General features: G+C 44.5%; 1 protein-coding gene across 12 annotated transcripts in view; it reads left to right on the forward strand.

The window, feature by feature from the left end:
• The window catches only part of SUN1 (Sad1 and UNC84 domain containing 1), a 422,747-nt gene that overhangs the window by 244,225 nt on the left and 157,739 nt on the right, over positions 1-20,783 (forward strand). For 6 of the 12 annotated variants that reach the window (XM_078664915.1, XM_078664910.1, XM_078664909.1 and 3 more), the window contains 2 exons: positions 567-665; positions 1,351-1,444. In XM_078664915.1, coding sequence (XP_078521041.1) covers positions 567-665; positions 1,351-1,444 — 193 coding nt within the window. The remainder of the gene's footprint in view (positions 1-566; positions 666-1,350; positions 1,445-20,783) is intronic. The other 6 variants (XM_078664912.1, XM_078664916.1, XM_078664917.1 and 3 more) reach the window with 1 other exon arrangement.

A 20,783-nucleotide genomic window follows, 5' to 3' on the forward strand; every position in this document is an offset into this window, starting at 1 on the left:
CACACTCCTTCAGATACATTGCTTCCCTGCTCATCTATTAGATGAGCCCTTAAGTAAAATAACGAGATAAGTAAACTCTGAAGTTATTTTATCAATATCTGTAGCATCACTCTTGTTGCTAAAGATGTTCAGCCCAGTTTAGGTATCTTTGAGTTTAATTCTGGCCTTAATTGCTCTCGCTCTTGTATGACTTAATACCCCCCCCCCCCCCATTTAACTGAAAAATAGTTAGAAATCAATCTTAATGTTGGGATTGTGTGCGCTTTTTCTATTTTTCTTCTACATTAAATTAATAATGATTCAAAAGAAATCCCAGATCACCCTTTTATTTGAAATATTATGACACATTTGTTCAGAAACATGATTGTGGTATTTTTCTTAAATATTGCTTTGGCTAGTGTTAGACCATTGTAGATCGCTGGGAATCAGTTGGTCCAAGAGAGGTTTACAGTAAAAGCAATCTTTCAAATGGTGGTGTCAGTTGAACAAAGTAGGTCCATACACCCTTTTGTGAAATATGGTAGAGGTGCTTATGCGCAGGCATTCACATGTAATCTGTATTATAGGTTACTTTTTACAACAAGCAGTGCAAACCGTGGGAGCAGCAGGATGGTTTGTATCCAGGAAGGTGTTGTCGTTTCTTTGGTTGGCCATTGTTTCTCCAGGTTATTATTTTAATATTGCTTTTGCATGTTTGGCATGATCCCTGTCGCTCATTCGATTATTGTATATCTGACTTTCTAGTGGTTGCTTGTCTAGTGCCTTACAGTCCTTTCTCCTGGTTTCTCTAGGGAATTTTCATTGTGAAAAGCATGCATTGAGTTCTTAGTGTGTTCAGAAACTTCCATTTGCTCATTCAGTAATAAACATTGCCTGCTTATCTTTAACGTAAAACTGATCATACTTTCTTGTTTACCTAATTGCATATTAATTCAAGGTAGGGGCATGAAGTAAAAGTTTAGCAAAATTCTATTTATGCACATTACATGGAAAAAACAACCATTATGTGTTAATGCTCCAGCATGCTGTTAACATCTATATTTCTTTCTTCACCGTCTGTCAATAGAAATAAAATTTAACTCAGACTTGTGACTTGAGTTGCTTTCCTAATCTCGCTGGAAAATCAGATTTTCTGCTTCAAAATGTACCTTCACTGTGCATGACCTTTAGTGTTGCTGTGGTTTAAAATATGTCTGTATATTTAATATGAATGCATTTGAATCTCTGTCCTTTTCTTGGTCAATTGGCATTCAGTATCTGATGGCGATGCGTCGTGTGTTGCCAGCTCCATCAGTTCGTACTACTGTTGACTAAACAGGGTTGATCTCATAGAGGATTTTCTTCTCACAGGGAAAGCAGCGTCTGGAGCATATTGGTGGCTTGGCACTGGATGGTACCAACTTATTACTTGGATTTCATTATTCAATGTGTTTCTTCTCACAAGGTTGGTCTTTTAAACATTGTTTCCCATTACCAAACCAAATTTGTTTTTACATTGATTTGTGTGTTTTCTGACATAATGAAAGTTTTGAAAGTGTCTGTCAGGTAAAGTATAGGTTTAACATTTCGCATCTACTCCCTAATCACAGATGGTGGGTAGAGTGGAGGAAGTCGCCCAGAAACTATGTGTCAATCCCAAATAACCCAACTGTTTTGAATATTTATGTGCACTAGAATAGTTTAAAAGTTGGTAATAATTACAGGTGTGCACGAGAGAAACACTTAGCCTTATTTAAGAAAATAAATGTATCGATTTTGCATACTTGTCCTACAATGGGTAATATTACAGGAATGACATGAGCCCATTTAGAGGGTCATTACTCGGTAAGCATGTTGAAGGACAGATGCATAAACATGGTAGTATTGACTGAAGATACAACGATAGTACAGCGTTTGCTGCAAGAGAATGCTTATGAAAAAGGTTTGTACTTTTTGTTAGTTGCCATTTTATTCATTGAGCAAGAAGTAACTATTGGACCTTTCTATTTTATTTCAAGGTTTGAGCGATTTTGATTGTAGATTTTATTCTGTGGTGCAGTCAAGGTATCAAGGGGAGGCAGGGCTGATGACCTGTGAGGGGAGGAGGGCTGGCACTATATTTAAGGTGTAGATTAAAGAGATTCCCGAGGCATTGATTGGCCTGGTTTGTCATCCAATCTAGCACCAAACAATATATACTTGGCAGGTCAGGCAACAAGTAAGTTGTCGGCTGCTTGCCTGGTATTTTGAAGAATGAATCTGAAAGTGCACTCAGTCATAGCTTCTTAACTAATATTATGTTCAAAGAGTATCATGTACATTGCCTTTGTAATTTGCATGAGGTCCATTTTGCTAGTGTCTGCATATTCATCCAGTACTGGTTCTTTCTTGGCACTTTCACCCCAAATTCAGTTATCAGTTCACATCTTGGGATATGCATGAGTATCGTCAAAAAACCTGAACATAGCCAGAAGGCAGCCATTAATCCGTTAAGGCTATTTCCAAAGGAAACCTTTTCTACATGCTTGCAGAAAAAAACAAAATATATATATATATATCGAGAACTGAAGCCCAATCTATGTATAGCGAAAATGTCTACAGTAAGGTGCCATGTCCTCCCATTAAGCAGTGCTCATTTTTCATAAGCTCTTACTCTACCATATGAAGCTGCCCTTCGTGGCATGGAAAGATTGAAAGATTACTCAATTGTTATTCATCAGTTCGTCAAACTCCGGGATTTCTCCACAGCGAGGAGAAACAAAACTTGAGTAATCATTTTGTCACTGATCGCGTTTAAGCTCTCTGCTTCCCTTGAAACACTGTAGGGTTTTTTATACTGGAAAAAACAGCTTCCCACCTGACTTTCTTTTCCACAGGCTGATCCTAGCTTATGCAGAATTCCATCACCTTGTCACTGACTAGAGAGCAACGTAGAGGATTTTCAGAAAATTACCCCCGTGCCTCCCAGTACAGTATTTAGTAGGGAGAATAAGGAATATGGATCAAATGTAATGTACATTTTTGGTTGAAGTTATTATTTACATACTTTAATATTGATATTTTAATAATTACTGTGAAAACGGAAATTTGACCATAAAAAGAGTTGAAATGATAAGCAATTCTTGACTTATGGCCATTGTCCAAATTACACCTGGTAATTTTATTGTCCTGTACTGCAACTATAACTTACATAAATCATCAACTAGATGAAAGTAACACTCCAAACTCAACACTTGCTTTTCACGGCTAGACTTTCCTAATCTTTTTATTTAAAATGGCTTTAAGTATACGTGAACAAACACTATTTTTGAGCTTGAGAAACGTAAGAATAGAGGGCTGATATCGGAGCTTTACAAATGATGAGGAATCTGTGGTTATAGAGAGTCTCTAGCAGAAAAAGCATTACTGAAAGTCAGTAACTTTTTCTACACGAAGTGCCAGGGGGCACAACATGTGCATGTGCCTGCTTTCTGCACCTCCAGACAGGGCCGGACTGGGAACCACAACGGCCCTGGCAAAGTGCTCGCCTCCCCCCCCCCCCCCCCCCCCCCCCCCCACACCCCCCACTCGGGGGGTTGGAGGTGCCGCTGAGCTCTTGGCCAGGGCCGGTTATCAGCCGAATTTGGTACAGGGCCGATTTTGTAGCTATGCTGCAAAAACGGCCCTGTAACAAAACCGGCCCCCAACTGTGCGGCGCACCGGGGGATTGCCCGGTGCCTGCTATGGCCAGTCCGGCCCTGCCTCCAGAGCACTTTGGCATTTATAGAAAGGACCGCTTACGCATGTAGTGCTGACCCGATATCAAGGGGGTGGGGGCTTTGCTCGCGGCCCCATTCAAATAAGCCATAGTTTGTCTCTGCGCCATTTCCATATTACAGACGTGGACACAGAGGCAAAGGAACTGCCAAGGGTGTTACTGACTGTGTACCACAAATGGATGCCTCAAAATCAGTGTCCTCTTTCCCCAACCAAAATCACCTTTTGAAAGGTGGGAAAGGGGTTCCTAAAGACCACCAAAATATACCCTGGAGGGTAGTGCAGGTACTCTCTGCATCCTCTTTCTGGGGGGAATCTCTGCTCCCTTTAAAATGCAGGCAGCGTTGCCGCGTTCGAAATGAAAGGCAGACCGGTGGCTTCAAACAGCTGGTTCACCGTTCATGAAAGTGCTGCCCAAAGGGCAGTCACAAGTTTGAGACTGTAGGGTGCAGCACTTTATCTATAATAGGGCACACTGTCCCAGTCTTCACGCAGAGCACCTTTTTAAAGAAGCAAATAGAGGGACAGTGTGCCCTCTATGTAGTGCTTGCCTTGTGGACTATGTTCTCATTTACATTGTCTCGTAAGTCAGATTAAGGTAAGGATGAAGTCTGATTAAGGTAGGGTGTCTTGTGGCACCATTGTGACCAGATCCATTTTTTTAAATGTGCTTGCTTTGAAATTAGGGAATTTGTTGGGGTTCCGGAGCCTTTTTACTCTTGGGGCTATTTTTCATTTTCGAGCGTGGTGCGCTGTGTGTTCTGTGCACACGCCCATACTTGTATAGCAGCCATGTTGGCTGGCCCGCTATTTTGTGTTGGTTAGCGCTCCAACTAAATTTTTCCTGCTCCCAGCCTCTAATTGCAGCCGTGTTGCAAACACGCGTAGAGGGCATGCCAAGGACAAGTCCATCTACGCCAGTCCGCACTAGAATGGGCCCAGGGGACAGTAATGCTGACCCTTTTAACTCTAACAGAGTTTCTTCCTCTGTAAGCCAGTTCAATGCACTGCAACCTGTTTGTCCAGCTGCAACCTGTTTGTCCAGGAGCCTGTTTTTCGTCTTTAGACTCTCTGTAGAGGCCTTTTTTTTCTTTTTTATAAGTATTTCTTTTTAATTTGCAATGGCATGTTAACATTCGTTACAGCATTTAGTATAGCCATATCCTCAATATCACTGAGCGATGAATATAAACATACAGTTACTGTGTGTGGATAATGTTTGGTTCCCCGGCACTAGACACAAGTTTCGTACTGGCTACAGCCAACAGGCTTCAATATACACATTAGAATACAAACTCCTTATTTTAGGAGAACTACCAACCCGCCCCTCCCTCTCCCTCCCCTACCCCCCAGCTTCCAGTCTACTACAGGAGTATCGAATGATAATGCTTACTTATTTTTGTCCTGAGAAGTCAAACAAATGTAGCGGGCCTCATTGAGGCTATAGATATAACACTAAATGTCTTGAATCAATCTGCCTTCTCCCTCCATCTCCGCAATCCCTACTGAGCTGTTCTCCTCTAGTGGATCTAATGATATTTGTGCCATAGTACCCCTGGCCAGTAATTTGTGCCATAGTACCCAGGCCACCAAGGCGTCCGTAGCCTTCACATCTCTGCACTTTTTTTTTCATATGTGCCCCTTCAGTACCTGCCCACTCAAGTAGGTCCCATTTCCGGGCCTCATCTGATGGGGTCCGGGGGATAATCCAGCTAATCGCTATGTGCTCCTTAGCCATAAGGTGCCCAAGAATCGTGTATCTCCTGTTCAGTCTTTTTAAGGTTACCTGGGATCAGTCCCAGCAGGCATTCGAAAATCAGTCGGAGGATGTCCTAACCAGTGATATGTGTAATACAGGACAGGACTTCTGTCCAGAAAGGTATAATAACAGCACAGTGCCACAACATAGCCAAAAAATCTGCTGGCATCGCACCTCAGCGTGGACAGTGCTAATCTTGACCTGGGGTATATGGCGGGCAGTCTCTTAGGGAAAAGATATACCATGTGAACAATATTATACTGGATCTGCTTGAACCTGGCACAGATTGACACCTTTCGGATCCCTGGGTGAATTTTACCCAGTCTTTTGGGGGGGTTATTGGTTCATCACAGACTCTGCCAGGCCTCCTCTTCGCAAAAGTTGTGATAGTCTCTGGTCTCCACTTATCACCCTGTATAGGTGTGTAATGAGTCGGCATTCTCTGACTATAGATAGTAAAGTCACCAGAGTATGTGTAGAGTCTGGAGCATTGGGGAAATTTAGCCATAGTGTACACCTAGGCAAAGCCACCATCTTAATTAATGCAAGTTTACTCATCAGTGACAGTTTAAGATGTTTCAGGAATGTAATTGAGGGATGGAGATTACGAAGCACTCGTCCCATATTCAGGTCGAATGATCGCCGTCCCCATGCACGAACTGTATGCCCAGGTACTTAACGGTATCCACCTTCCTGGGTAAACCTGCTGGAAGGAGCTGGTCCACAGTGACCGTTTTTAAGAGTCCCAATGAGAACAAGGCCGATTTAGTACTATTAACCCACAATCCTGAGTGTTCCAGAATATTGAACTAGAATTTGAAAATGAACCGTCGCACTCGTGATTAATCCTAAGGGTGTAACGATGGAAAAAAGTGTGTTGGTGCTATCTGAGTTCCTCCTTCTGAGTCTGGGAGGCAATGTTAATGAAAGCAGTCGCGTTATTCCAGCAGGGAATGACTTCCTCAAATGCACACAGAAGAATAATTTCCTTTGTAATTTGTAGTTCTCTTTCAAATAAAGTTTTATTGAAGCATATAATTCAGCTGATTTTGACTGTTGTTTTTTCACAATCTGATTATTACTTTTGTATCAACATTTTTGCATCACAATTTTTAATACATGGCCCAATGCATTTCGGGCATAGTGCCCTTCCTCAGGGGAATTCTTCAACTGTTGAAGGAAAATAAACACAACTGTGAAGTATTAAGTGTAGCATACATTTTGTTATGTAAAGAACACATTTTTGAAAACCTTATATCCCTTTGTGTAAATGTACACAGAAAATTATAGTGTATCACATCCGTCTTATTTCTCCAAATGTCCATGACATTTCAATAGCCCGTGTGTTTGTCGTGTATGTTAGCATACAATTTCACATGGTTAATTTTGATTTTACTGCACCCTTTCACCGTTACTAGAATGGTCCCTGATAATGTTAGACCGACATACCTTCCAGAACTGAAGAATATGTAGAATTTGGGTTCGTAGAAAGTGTAAAACGATAATTGTATTCACACGTAGTTCACCTAGGAAAATAATTGTGGTAGCACCCTATAAGTTTTGGCGATACTATCGTAGAGTTGATATTGGCATTAGTATAGTCCTAAACATACCTGATGTTTTCCAGCGTGTGCGCTGGTTCAATATTTTATCTTAGTCACCAGGTTTCACGGACCGCGTTCTAAAGGGGGAAGAACCGGAGCGTAGTTTTAATTGGCAGGTCAAATAATGTCGACTCTCTCAGCTCAAGTGTTTAACCGAAACGGCACTCACCATGTCGCGTTAATCGCATCCGGTATGAATGATCCTCATGCTGGTGCGTAAAGATGTTGCGAAATGTTCGGGAGTGTCGGATATAATCGTCTTTAACCCGGAAGTGCTAATTCTGTTCCACAACAATGGAAACAGAAAAAATACTACTAATTGTATTGACTAGAGACGAAATTAAAACGGTATAATAAGTAAAGGTGCAGAAGATATATCTAGCTTACTAACCAATTGTGACATGGCTAAAATGGAGTGGACGGAGTTACGAGTCTAAACGAGCGTATTGTATTTCTGAGAAAACTGTGTGCTCATTAATCACTGCTCCTCATATGTCGAATACACATAGTCAATCCATCACAAATATCAAAACATTGTAATAGTGTATTATTGGCTCGATGTTTGTAAAAAGACATAAAAATGAAACATACTCAAAACGTAGAATTAATTATAGTGTTCAAAAGATACCAATGCTGGTTTGTATTCAGTGTATAAACGAAATCAGTCCTGCTCATATTATAAGAATGTTCTTTCAAATTTATAAAAAGCAATTCAGGTCAATCCGATCATTAAGACCCCTCGGTTGACTCGTGTTCAAATATGTAATCCAGAAAACTTCTCTGCATAGTAGATATTGAGTATTGTCTCTTCCAGGTAACAAGGGTACAGTTTCCAAAATGAGAAATCGTAACTGGCTGGGAGAATGGTTGTAGTTATTGAAATGAGCTGCCAATGGAGACTTTGCATTTTTGGTTCTAATATTGCTTTTGTGTTCAATGATGCGTGTCTTTATTTTGCGTTCCGTTTTCCCAACATGTGCTAAGCCACAAGGGCATTTGATCAGGTAAATGACATTACGACTGTCGCAAGTTGCAGTAACGCGTAACGTGATGGAAAAACCTTGACTTGGATGTTTGATTTTTTTCCCTTTTTTTATGGCGTTGCAATTGCCACAGTTGTGGCAGAGTACAGTACCTTTGTGCTTTTCAGTGTGAACTTGTCTCTTTCTGTTCAACATTTCTTTGATATTTAGGGACCTTTGGAATGCAAATCTTGGAGTGTGTTGAAATATATTATTGAAGTCTTCCTCCACTGTCAGTAATGACCAATTTCTCAGTATGATTCGTTTGATTTTCGCGCTTTCTGTTGAATATTTCAAAACAAATACCATTCTGTCTTGGTTTGATTTTTTTCGGATGGGCCGGCAATAGTGACCGTCGATTGATTTTCATCATTTTTGATTCAGCTTCTTCCAGAATTTCCCTTGGGTAACCTCGCTCTTTAAATTTGTCAATGCACGTTTGGGTGCCCTCTTTCCGTCGATTTTCCGTTGATTCTAATAGTCTTTGTCTAATATACCCTGAGGCACTGCCATCGCAACGTGCAGGGGCACGCCGGCTGGCGTGACATCCTGTCACTTTTGTCTTTCATATTTTGTATTCTTTATTGATGTTTTAACATCATGTGTACTCCTACACCTCCAAATACCTACCTGGCTTATGGATACACTTCATGTCTGCTGGAAACCTTTACCCAGCAACGTTGTTAAGTGAGACTCACTATCCCCTTGATGCGTAGTGTCTTTACTCTGTCTTCCCCACCTCATCATGCATTGCTTCACACTAGGGAAGTAAGATACACCCCCCTGATATGTCTACTGGGGGGCTTGATCCACGAGCTGAATTTTACTTCTCTTCCTACAGGGTATCCCGTTGACGCAGGAACCCCTCTCCGGCTGGATCCAACAACCCAACAGGTTGTATACTACTGAAGCCTCAGCCTTATGCGGGGCTTCCAGTTAAATCACTAAGTTTATGAGCACCTTTGTCTGGTCCTGAAGAATTGCCACTATAGGCATGAAACATGTTGACCGCTTCACAGTTGAGGGTTGAACGGGACTGACTCCTCGTAGCTACTGCAGTCCCACTGCCCCTCACACGTTTTTACTTCAGGTGGTGTACTACATGAATAAAACCTAAGCCGTAGATTACACCAACCTGTTTTAATTCACCTCACTCACGCTCACTACTTCACCTACTAGGGCCCTCACACCCTTACACCTATCGGCACAGGAACAAAAGATCTCCACAAGAGTGTAGCACTCTGTGCTACCCGTCAGGCATTGCAGCGCCGGCTTGACGCTGGAGCAGGGAGCCGATGATGTTACAATACGACTAACTGGTGACATGACAACAGCCGTAAAACCAGTCTGTTGTGTGAGGCATCCCTAGTTCCGACAAGGGATACCCTTCCCTGCTGTATTGAGGCACGTTAACACCTCATACATGAGGCAGAGGGGAAGACAGCTCACCGCACTACGCCATCACTCATCCTCAGGGGAACCGTGTGCAATCTATTGTTGCTCAGCATGTGGGACATGCACACTGGACCCCTTTAAATATTGTCCCCTCACGTCCCTCCCTGTTGTTGACTGTATCTGCGTGGGTTACCCCCACGGGACTATTTAGGTTACCAAGAGTGAAACTCGTTCACTCTCTTGGCCCACACCCCAACCACATACAACTGACTGTGGTTGATTCACTCACCCCCCGGTTCCTCCTCACCCTCCCCACACTATGGAGGATGTACCGGGCCTTAGCTTTGATGAGGATGCCATTGCTGAGGCATTGAGAGCAGCCCCTTCGATTTTGAATAATCCCACTGCCTCTGCCTCGGGTACATCCAGTGATGACTGGGCGATTCTCACGGAGCTGAAAAAAGAACTGATAAGGATCACCCTGCACGGTTTAATGATGACCGAGTACCTCAGATACAACATAGCCCCCCAAGGACTATTAGTGAACATCATCCCCAGACTCTTCCTAACAGACAAACAATTCAAAATGGACTGGTGCCAGGTATCCTGGAAGTGCACCAAAGACCTGCTATTCCTGATATCACAAACAGCGAAACGCCTTGAGGACGCCCTTCAGGACAAGATATCGAGCTTAGAGGCCACAATGAAGGGTGCAGTTAATAAGAACAGCAAGACCGCCTTTACCTCCAAATTAACAGACATCAACCAAGAGATGGCAGACCATCATGAATATCTCTTGAAGCAGAAGACAGACAAATTGCAAAAAGACATCTCCAAGTTTGATAAAGAGAAGGTCTATCCTTATCTCAAGGATGATTTCAAGAGTAAGAGGACCAACTACTCCTCAGATGACAACTCGGACACGAGCAACAGGCGCGGATCCTCTAGTAGTGATTCGAGCGGAGGTCAAACCTCAAGGAACAACCGTGCTCAACAGCAATCGAACTGGCACCAAGGATACCAACCGGGCCCCATGTTCCACGGTCCGTCGCACATGGCACCGCCCTGGCAATATCCCTTTTTCCCGCAGGGTCCACCTCAATTCTACCCTCTGAACCCGCCACCTTTTCAAGGCAGAGGTTGGGGCAGAGGAAGAGGGCGAAAGCGAGGAGGACAAAAGGGCGTCCAGTGGTCCGACCAATCGACACCGACGAACATGATCGAAACACGGAGCTTCACCACCAGAGGGAGAAGAGCCTGATCGTCAATCTCTCCACGAGACTTCTGACCCCAGCAGAAACCAGCATCCTGGAGAAGGGTCTGGGTTTCGTCCCCACCCCTATCCCAGATAGCTTCCAGGAAATGATTGAGATCAAGAATCTCTTCAGGAAAGTACGCTTACGAGCCTTCTTCGATGGGACCACACAACCCCCCACCCTGGATACCGGCTTGCGAAAACCTTCCACTTTCACCCCCACTGATGGGATGGTCCCTCCAGAAGTCCTCACCTTTGAGAGAGCAGTCCTCTCCAGTCTTAAACAGAGACCACATATTAACCAATTCCAAAACCTGTCAACTGCTGAAAGACAAGCCTCCATCACCTTGGGCAATGATGTCGCGATTGTGATCAAACCAGCTGACAAAGGGGGAGCCACAGTCCTACAAGACCACTACGACTATGACCTAGAGTGCAGACGCCAGCTTTCGAACACCACTCATTACAGGCCCCTCTCTGTGGACCCGACTAAACGCCTGGCAACATCTATTATGAGTCTAGTGATCGAAGGAGAGGTCAATGAATGGATCACCAAGAAGGAAGCGGAATTCCTCATAACTCCGGAGCCCATCACTCCATATTTCTACACCCTCCCCAAGATCCACAAAGGTACCACACCGGTCCCCGGGAGACCTATTGTCTCTGGCATTGGCTCCCTCCTGGAACCACTGTCACAGTTTTGTGACTTTTTCTTCCAACCGGTAGTGAAGAAGATACCGTCATACCTCCAAGACACCCGGGATGTCCTCCGCCTCATCAATGAGATGGATGGTAGGACTGACGTGGACCTGCTCCTGACCCTAGATGTGGAAGCCTTATACACAAACATACCACAACAGGCCACTCTAGAGGCAGTGGAATCCACCCTGAGATTAGAGGAGTGGACCTCCCATACCCCCATCTCATTCATCATGGAGCTGGCCAACATAGCCCTGACGGAGAATTTCTTCAAATATGACACTCAACTATACCACCAGATACGGGGGACATCGATGGGTTCGACTTTCGCTCCGAGCGTGGCCTGCATTTACATGGCCACGTTTGAGAATTTCTTCATCTACTCCCCCGAACGCAACCCGTTCCTCGAAAATCTGTCCTTCTGGCGTCGCTATATAGACGACATCCTGATCTTCTGGAAGGGGGATCGATCGAGCTGCAATGCCTTCTGCTCCTGGATTAACCAACAGGATCCCTTTCTGAAATTCACAGGGACGATCGCCGAGGACTCCATACCGTTCCTCGATCTGAGGATCATGTTGGACCCCACGAGAATAACCACTACCCTTTACAAGAAGGAGACCGACAGGAATAGCCTCCTGCTCTACGACAGCCATCACACCAAGGCATTGAGGGACAGTCTACCGTTTGGACAGTTTCTCAGACTTAGGAGAAACTGTTCTGCCATCTCCGATTACCAACGGGAGGCGCGATGCCTGCAGCACAAACTCCAAGACAGGGGCTATCCCACCAGACTTCTGAAACGCTCCATGAAGAGAGCCCGGAACAATGATAGAGAATCCCTCCTGGAAACACACAGCAAAGAAAGTGAGAACATAATCACGTGTGTGACTTCTTTCACCAAAAACTCATCCTACATCAAGAGCACAGTGAATACACACTGGGGGATTTTGAACTCTGTGGCCTTAGACATTCCACGGCCTCGGTTCGCCTTCAAGAGAACCAGCAGCCTGAAGGACCAGCTTGTCCACACTCGACCAAAGAACACCACTACCCGTCCGCAGAACACCCTGTGGGACCTGCCCCCTGTGGTGGGACATTACCGATGTGGCAACTGTGTGGTGTGCCCGCAAACAACCAAAACGACAGTTGTCAAACTAACTGATACCTTCACATGGTGTTTGAACCGACACACCAATTGCAATAGCAGCAACTGCATCTATCTACTCACCTGTCCTTGCGGACTCAAATACGTTGGTATGACGACCCGCCCTGTGAAAACACGCATCATGGAACACAACAGCAACGTACGCTGTAGAAAGACACAAACGCGTCTATATGCTCACTGTCAAGAGAAGGGGCATGCAGCTGAGGATATTCAATGGGTTGTGCTAGAATGGCATCCTTCATTAAAACAACAGGCCCTCTTTAGATTGGAGCAAAGATGGGTACACCGTCTCCGTCTAGACACTGAGGGTTTGAATGACTCTGTCCCGTGGAACACATTGTCCAGATAGACGCCCTGTCCACTGATCTGCTCCAAAACCTGACTGTTATCACTATTCCCTCATCCTGGTACTGACGTTTTTCAGAGTCATATTGCACACTGCACTCAACACACGTTTGTATCTACTATTCGTGATCCTTCTTATAGGTCCTCACTACCAGTGGGACCCACCTATACTTCAGCCAATCAGAGTCTTGCCATCTGGCTGACCCAGGGTCTACTTCCATACTCAACTGGTCCCCTATTTAATGCTGGCCTTCTGAGTCCCGTCACAGACGTTACCTTTGCCACAGGAGCAGAACCAAGCAGATGACAGCAGTCATCCGACCAGCTCTGGGCCCACATCTCTCCTTGTCTCTGCCCCAACCCCTGCAGGACCATTGCCTGTATCCATCCCCTGACCAACAGTCTCACACTACACAGGGCGTCATCACAAGCCACTTGGCTCCCCGTTATGTATCTTACCACCTACTACATGGTTTCTTCTAATCCATACTACTGCTGTCCGAAGGGTTTTGCACTGAGTCACTACCGTCTTTTGTGCACTCCGAAGGGTTTTGCACTGAGTCACTACCGTCTGTAGTGCACCCCGGCTGTCCTAACTTCTGAGAGCCCTACAGTGTGCCCTGTCCCTTATACAACGAGCCAGGAGTGATCTCTTGTTGTGCTACCAATAGAGGGTTGCAGTACCAGCGACCTCCTTGACGTTCCCTCTCTCCCTCTCCAACATGGCGGCAGGCACCGACACTCTGACGCTCTGACGTCACACCGGTGCGCCGCGCAGCCGCTTTCCTGACACGCCTCCGGCTTCCACCCTACTCCTTATCTGGGCGCCTAACCAGTCTACAACCACGGCTGTCTCTGGCGACTCCGCGCGCCTGGACGTGGGACTAGGTACTGACTTCACCAGCCCGCTTTACAGAGGTAAGGTTTTCGGACCGGGATTTTCCGGTGATGCAACTCCATGGACCGCCAGGAGCCCGGTCACGATGGTAGGGTCCTCGGTGTTGTTCCTCTCTCTAACACCCCTCAGGGACCTCAGGCGTCGGCCCCCTCCGAGGCCGTCGGTAGTGGTGGGGCACCGGGCGGCGTCGCAACGGGCATGCCGACCGCTGGACTGGGGGTTGACTCGGCCCCCCGCAAAGCGTCCCTCGATACCCCCTACCACGCTTGGCGGTGATCGGCAGCCTACCGACCGGTCAGCGGCCAATGCCAGTAGAAGAGCCAAGCCGGCCCCGCCCTGGTGCTCCCCCGGGCCGCGACCGCCCTGGGTGGTGTGACTGTCCTGAGCACGCCGGGAGTGTTTGTGTGGGGGCCCACCACGGACTGGTACCTTGACCGACCCCCCACCCCACCCCCCTCCCCCTTGCTGTCCCCAGTGTTGGGACACTCGGAAACGTTCTCATTCCCAGATGGCATCTCTCCATATAAATTAATAACCATCTGCTTCAAACCCTTTAGATTTCTGCCCTACCTGCACAGACCCCACGGGAGCAGCCTTGGGGCCTTTACGACCACCAGTGAGGGTAAGTCCCTCGATTTTCCGTCGATTTTCCGTTGATTCTAATAGTCTTTGTCTAATATACCCTGAGGCACTGCCATCGCAACGTGCAGGGGCACGCCGGCTGGCGTGACATCCTGTCACTTTTGTCTTTCATATTTTGTATTCTTTATTGATGTTTTAACATCATGTGTACTCCTACACCTCCAAATACCTACCTGGCTTATGGATACACTTCATGTCTGCTGGAAACCTTTACCCAGCAACGTTGTTAAGTGAGACTCACTATCCCCTTGATGCGTAGTGTCTTTACTCTGTCTTCCCCACCTCATCATGCATTGCTTCACACTAGGGAAGTAAGATACACCCCCCTGATATGTCTACTGGGGGGCTTGATCCACGAGCTGAATTTTACTTCTCTTCCTACAGGGTATCCCGTTGACGCAGGAACCCCTCTCCGGCTGGATCCAACAACCCAACAGGTTGTATACTACTGAAGCCTCAGCCTTATGCGGGGCTTCCAGTTAAATCACTAAGTTTATGAGCACCTTTGTCTGGTCCTGAAGAATTGCCACTATAGGCATGAAACATGTTGACCGCTTCACAGTTGAGGGTTGAACGGGACTGACTCCTCGTAGCTACTGCAGTCCCACTGCCCCTCACACGTTTTTACTTCAGGTGGTGTACTACATGAATAAAACCTAAGCCGTAGATTACACCAACCTGTTTTAATTCACCTCACTCACGCTCACTACTTCACCTACTAGGGCCCTCACACCCTTACACCTATCGGCACAGGAACAAAAGATCTCCACAAGAGTGTAGCACTCTGTGCTACCCGTCAGGCATTGCAGCGCCGGCTTGACGCTGGAGCAGGGAGCCGATGATGTTACAATACGACTAACTGGTGACATGACAACAGCCGTAAAACCAGTCTGTTGTGTGAGGCATCCCTAGTTCCGACAAGGGATACCCTTCCCTGCTGTATTGAGGCACGTTAACACCTCATACATGAGGCAGAGGGGAAGACAGCTCACCGCACTACGCCATCACTCATCCTCAGGGGAACCGTGTGCAATCTATTGTTGCTCAGCATGTGGGACATGCACACTGGACCCCTTTAAATATTGTCCCCTCACGTCCCTCCCTGTTGTTGACTGCCCTCTTTTAATGACTGTTCTGTAGAGGAGATCCTTTTTATTCTTAACAATTGAGAATACGGTAAATGTCTTTTCAATGAGTGTTGATGGAAACTCTGAAAGTGTAGTAGGTTATTCCTGTCTGTGCTCTTAGTAAAGACACTGGTCTCAAGTTTATCCTCGTTCTTCTGTATTAGCACATCCAGAAACGATATCTGGTGTGTTTGTATGTTGTGAGTGAACTTGATCCGGTCATTCACTTCATTCAGATCTTTAATGGCTTGTTCCAACTCATTCCCTGTTCCCCTCCACAAAATTACTATGTTGTCGATATATCTTTTATACACTATTAGGTTTTTTTGACCAATGATCTTTACATTGGATATTATCCAGTTCAAACCTGTGCATAAATACAGTTGCATAGGCCGGTGCGGCACAATTGCCCATAGATGTACCAGAGCTTTGAATGTAATATTTTTCTTGCCATACGAAGTAGCTATGTCATAGCGTGAAATTCAAGAGTTCCATCAAGAATATCTTCAATCCTTCGTCCATGTCAGACAACATTAGAAACGATGCTACCGCATCTAATCCCAGGTTATGTGGGATTGAAGTGTATAGTGATTGCACATCAATAGTACAGAGCAGCATGTTACTGGTAAATTGCGCCTCCTGTTCCTCGAGAATGTTAAAAAAATGGGTTGTGTCCTTAATGTATGTGGACATTGATTGTACCAGTGGCTGTAGGTGTCTATCAATATATCTCCCAACCGGTTCATGAATGGAGTTGACTGTTGATACTATTGGTCGGCATGGCGGATGTGTTGGATGTTTGTGCACTTTTGGTATCATATAAATATATGGTACAGACGGATTAGATTTGATGAGATATTGTTTCTCTTTGTGTCCAATTGTACCTAATTCAACACTCCTATTTATAAGAGCGGATAGTATCTCCATGAATTGTTTAGTTGGATCTTGCTCTACTTTGTAATAGGTGTTCAAATCATTTACGTGTTCGTTCACACGATCGTTGAAAAAGTCAGCATCCAATATGACTAGGGCTCCTCCCTTATCTGCTTGACGGATGATAATTTCTGGGTTCTCTGCCAGTTTTTTAAGAGTGTTCTGTTTTTTGATTGAAAGATTGGTAACCTTGGACTTAGGCTGTGTGTGAATTTTCTCTACCTCTTTACAAATCACTTTTTCAAATGCATCTAGAACCTTGTGGCTCACCGGAGGGATGAATTTACTCTTGTTTCTAAGTCCCTTCAAAGTATCTTTAGTGGATTCTCCAGCAACTGGAGTAACATTGGTGATAAAGTGTTTCAATCGTTATCCCCTCATGAATTTGTAAATACATATTTGTGTATCCAAAAGTTTGGAGTGAAATGTGGACACAAACGTGGTTCCTTTTTGTAGAACATTGATTTCTGAACGTGATATTTGGTGATTCGAGAGATTAATAACTAGGGTTTTTGACTCCTGGTGTTTTTGGCTATCGAGTCCTCTGTTGTTTGACCTCTTACCCCCCCTTGTTTGTCTAATGATTTTTCGCCTCTCTAAAAAAGTATTCCCGGTATTTCCTGCACCACTTGAGGTGGTTGGTTGTTCTTGTGTTGTTCTACTTGAGGTGGTAGTTGGTTTGAATCTTGGAGGTTGTCTCGTATGTTGTGAGTCATCAGAGGATAATGTTTCATCCGAAGGTCTATTTGAATTGGATGTTTGTTGTCTCCTCCTAGCGTATATGTCGGCCCAGCTATAGACCTCTGCAAGCTTATAATCAAGCGTGTCCCGTTTGAATTTCCTGATCTTACGTTCATTTATGTCCTTTGTGTATGACTCCAGTTGTTTGTTGATGTCATTTAACATTTCTTCCATTTCCTCAGTTGATACAAAAGTAATAATCAGATTGTGAAAAAACAACAGTCCAAATCAGCTGAATTATATGCTTCAATAAAACTTTATTTGAAAGAGAACTACAAATGACAAAGGAAATTATTCTTCTGTGTGCATTTGAGGACGTCATTCCCTGCAGGAATAACGCGACTGCTTTCATGTTCCAGAATATTCTCATTATGTTAAGCATTATCATGCCATAGATATCTGGTTGTCGTAACACCCTCTGGAGAGTCTTATGAAATGTAACCACTGTAACTTTCCGATCCCTACTGATTATAATTCCCATAACTCCTCTCTGGAAAGCTGTTATTTCCTTTCCTAGGGTCTCTAGGGAAGAGGCCTTATGCACATGTTACGCTAAAGGCACTATTTTTATTATAACCTCAATTGCCGATCCTTGCCAAAACATCAACTTTACGTTTATAACTTTCTAATGGATAATGCCACAGACGCATTGTTTCTTACTGAAACATTGCTCCATAAGGCCTTATCGCCTGACAATTGCATCTTCCCCTCTAATTACTGCAATATTCAGTAGTGATTGCGTGGACAAGGAGGTGGCATAGCTATTGTTTTCAAAGAGAACTACCAATGTAAGATACAAGATCTTCTTTTCCCTGACTGTGAAGCATCCGTCTTGTCTCTCACATAATTTAACTTTATCTGGTGCTCTGATTTACTGCCCGCCAGGCTATGCAGGCAACTGGCGCTCTACGGTATCAGACATGTTATCTCCTTATATCCCTAAATGGGGCAACTTTATTGTGTTAGAGGATCTAAACATACACCTGGAGGAAGCCACTTGTGGCTTTGGCTCCTCCTTTCCAGGGGACCTTACAGCTTTGAACCTCTATCTAATTAACTCTGTCCCAATGCATAAGGCGGGACATCTACTTGACCCTCTATTTTCGAGTCTTAAGGGTCTTACAACAGACCCTGTTACTTTGGTCTCACAATCATGCAGTTACTTTCTCCATTCGGACATATTCTCTGCCCTCTGCTGTCGCTTCAGGGCCCTCCACTCTGTCTAGGAATTGTCCAGCTTGACTTTTTTTTAACCTTCAGCTGTCGACTACGAGACACTTTGCCCAGTCTAGAGCAGTCCATTGATCTTGATCAACCTGTGGCTGATGCCTGGGTTCAGGACTCTCTTGAACTAGTTTTGCTTGTCAAATCCACCTCCTCAGCCAGACTACACCCGCCTGCCCCCTGGTTTAATGAGACCCTCTGAGGGGAATATAAGCGGTGCAAGCTTCTGGAAAGGTGCTCTAGCAAATATTACACAGAGGAAAATAAACCTAACCTATAGAGCAGCACTTAAAGAATACCATACACTATGCAGAGCTGCTTGTACTGCATTCTACTCTGATAAATTCACTGCTTCTCAGAATTGTCCCAGAGCTCTCTTCACAGTATTTAAAGCGTTTTCTGACACTAGCAACTTATCTCCTCCACCCTCAATTTCAATCTTTATTATGCTTTGGAACGCCTTAGAGGTCCACATAAAGAAAAAGTACAATACAAAAATACCATTCACAGCAAAAGTAGACAAATCATAGCAATTACAATTACTAGAACACAAAGTGACACATTATTAAGCATGCCGATCTTCAAAAGATTTCTAAAAAACATTTAAAAAAATTAAAGATATAAAAACAAAATCTCTCATTAGGGGGATTATATAAAGCACTCATAAAAGAATTCACATTTAGAATACCCATTTGCAAGCATATTTGTCTTAGCCATTTGCTGCGATAAGGGCGCAGCGCTGGGCATATAAAAAGTACATGTATTCGATCTTGAATGGAATGATGACAAAAATTGCAGATTGCAGATACTCCATGCCATTTAAACAAAAGATTATTTAGGGGTAACAAATCTTGTCTCAGTAAAAACCAGAATCTCCGGATACCATGAGATAAGTTCCAAGTAGCGTAGGGTTGGGCGGATTTCCTTGCGAATGAATCAGTAAGAAGATTAACACCCTTCTTATCGAAAATAGCAGTAAAGTCTAGTCTATAGCTAAGGTCCCAAGTGGCTTCTTTCAGGACAGACTTTAACTGGGATACAGATAGAGAAAAGAGAGTACTCTCTTCCAACTGCAAGAGGGATACAGCCTTTCTAAAGTTGCTAACAATCAAGGAGTGTTCCCCTAGACCTCCCAGTAGTTCAGTCCTTAGGAGGAACCTCATAGTCCCCTCTTCTCCTCTGGCTATGCTTGCGACCCAGCGCACCACAGCTGCCAGGCCCTGCACCCAGCTGCTGCGCAAACCAAACTCAAGTCTGCAAGCTGCCACGGAGCAGGCAGAACTGACAGAAGATATACTTCTTAGCAATTTCCCCTCCACCTTATTTAAAAAATCCCAGTGCTTAATATCAATTAATTCTAAACCATATAGAAGGGTGGATGGGACCTTTGCCCTAAAGACCTCCAGTAAATGTGAGAAATGCCTTTTTCCCAGTGCCGAATACAGTGAATTTAAGCTTCTTCCTTGGGCTAATGCCTTCCGGGCACTGTTATCGGTGTGGGGTTTAGCACTTAAATTATCACAAATTACTTTTCCAAGAAAAACGTAATTCTTTACAACCTCCAGTTTGTCATCTCCCACAGACCAGGTAAAGTTCCTAAATTTATGTTTTTTCCGGCCTGTGATGCACATAATTTTACTCTTACATGCATTAATTTTTAGGAAATGAACAACTGCATACTGATGTAGAGCAAGGAGGCGTTTAGCAAGACCTTTGGGCATAAGATCCATTATTACGATATCATCCGCATATAACATACATGAGATGTGTTTTCCGCCCAAAATTGGAGCTATACCATCACAAGAGGAAAGAGAAGCAGGTAAATCAGCAATATATAACGAAAAGAGTAACGGGGCAAGTAAACAACCTTGCTTAAGACCATTGCATGAAGGAATAACCTTAGAAAGCCCCCTGTCTCCTCCTTGCAAAACCTGGCACCAGGTGTCTGTATGTAGCAGCTGAATCATATCTAATAGATACGGCGGCATTCCCATAGCCGAGAGCTTTCTCCACAGCAGTGGACGGTCAACTTTGTCAAATGCTGTGGAGAAGTCTATAAAGGCCACATAGACTCTTCCGCCACGTACCCCTACATATTTATCTGTAATTGTCTGAAGAGCGGAAAGATTGTCCAGCGTTCTGTGGCCCTTACGAAAGCCTACTTGTTCTAAGGGTAAGATTTGTTTTAACGCCACCCAATCATTAATTAGTGATAGTAGACATTTACAAAACACTT

The sequence above is a fragment of the Lissotriton helveticus genome, chromosome 10, assembly GCF_964261635.1.
Source record: "Lissotriton helveticus chromosome 10, aLisHel1.1, whole genome shotgun sequence".
Lineage (NCBI taxonomy): Eukaryota > Metazoa > Chordata > Amphibia > Caudata > Salamandridae > Lissotriton > Lissotriton helveticus.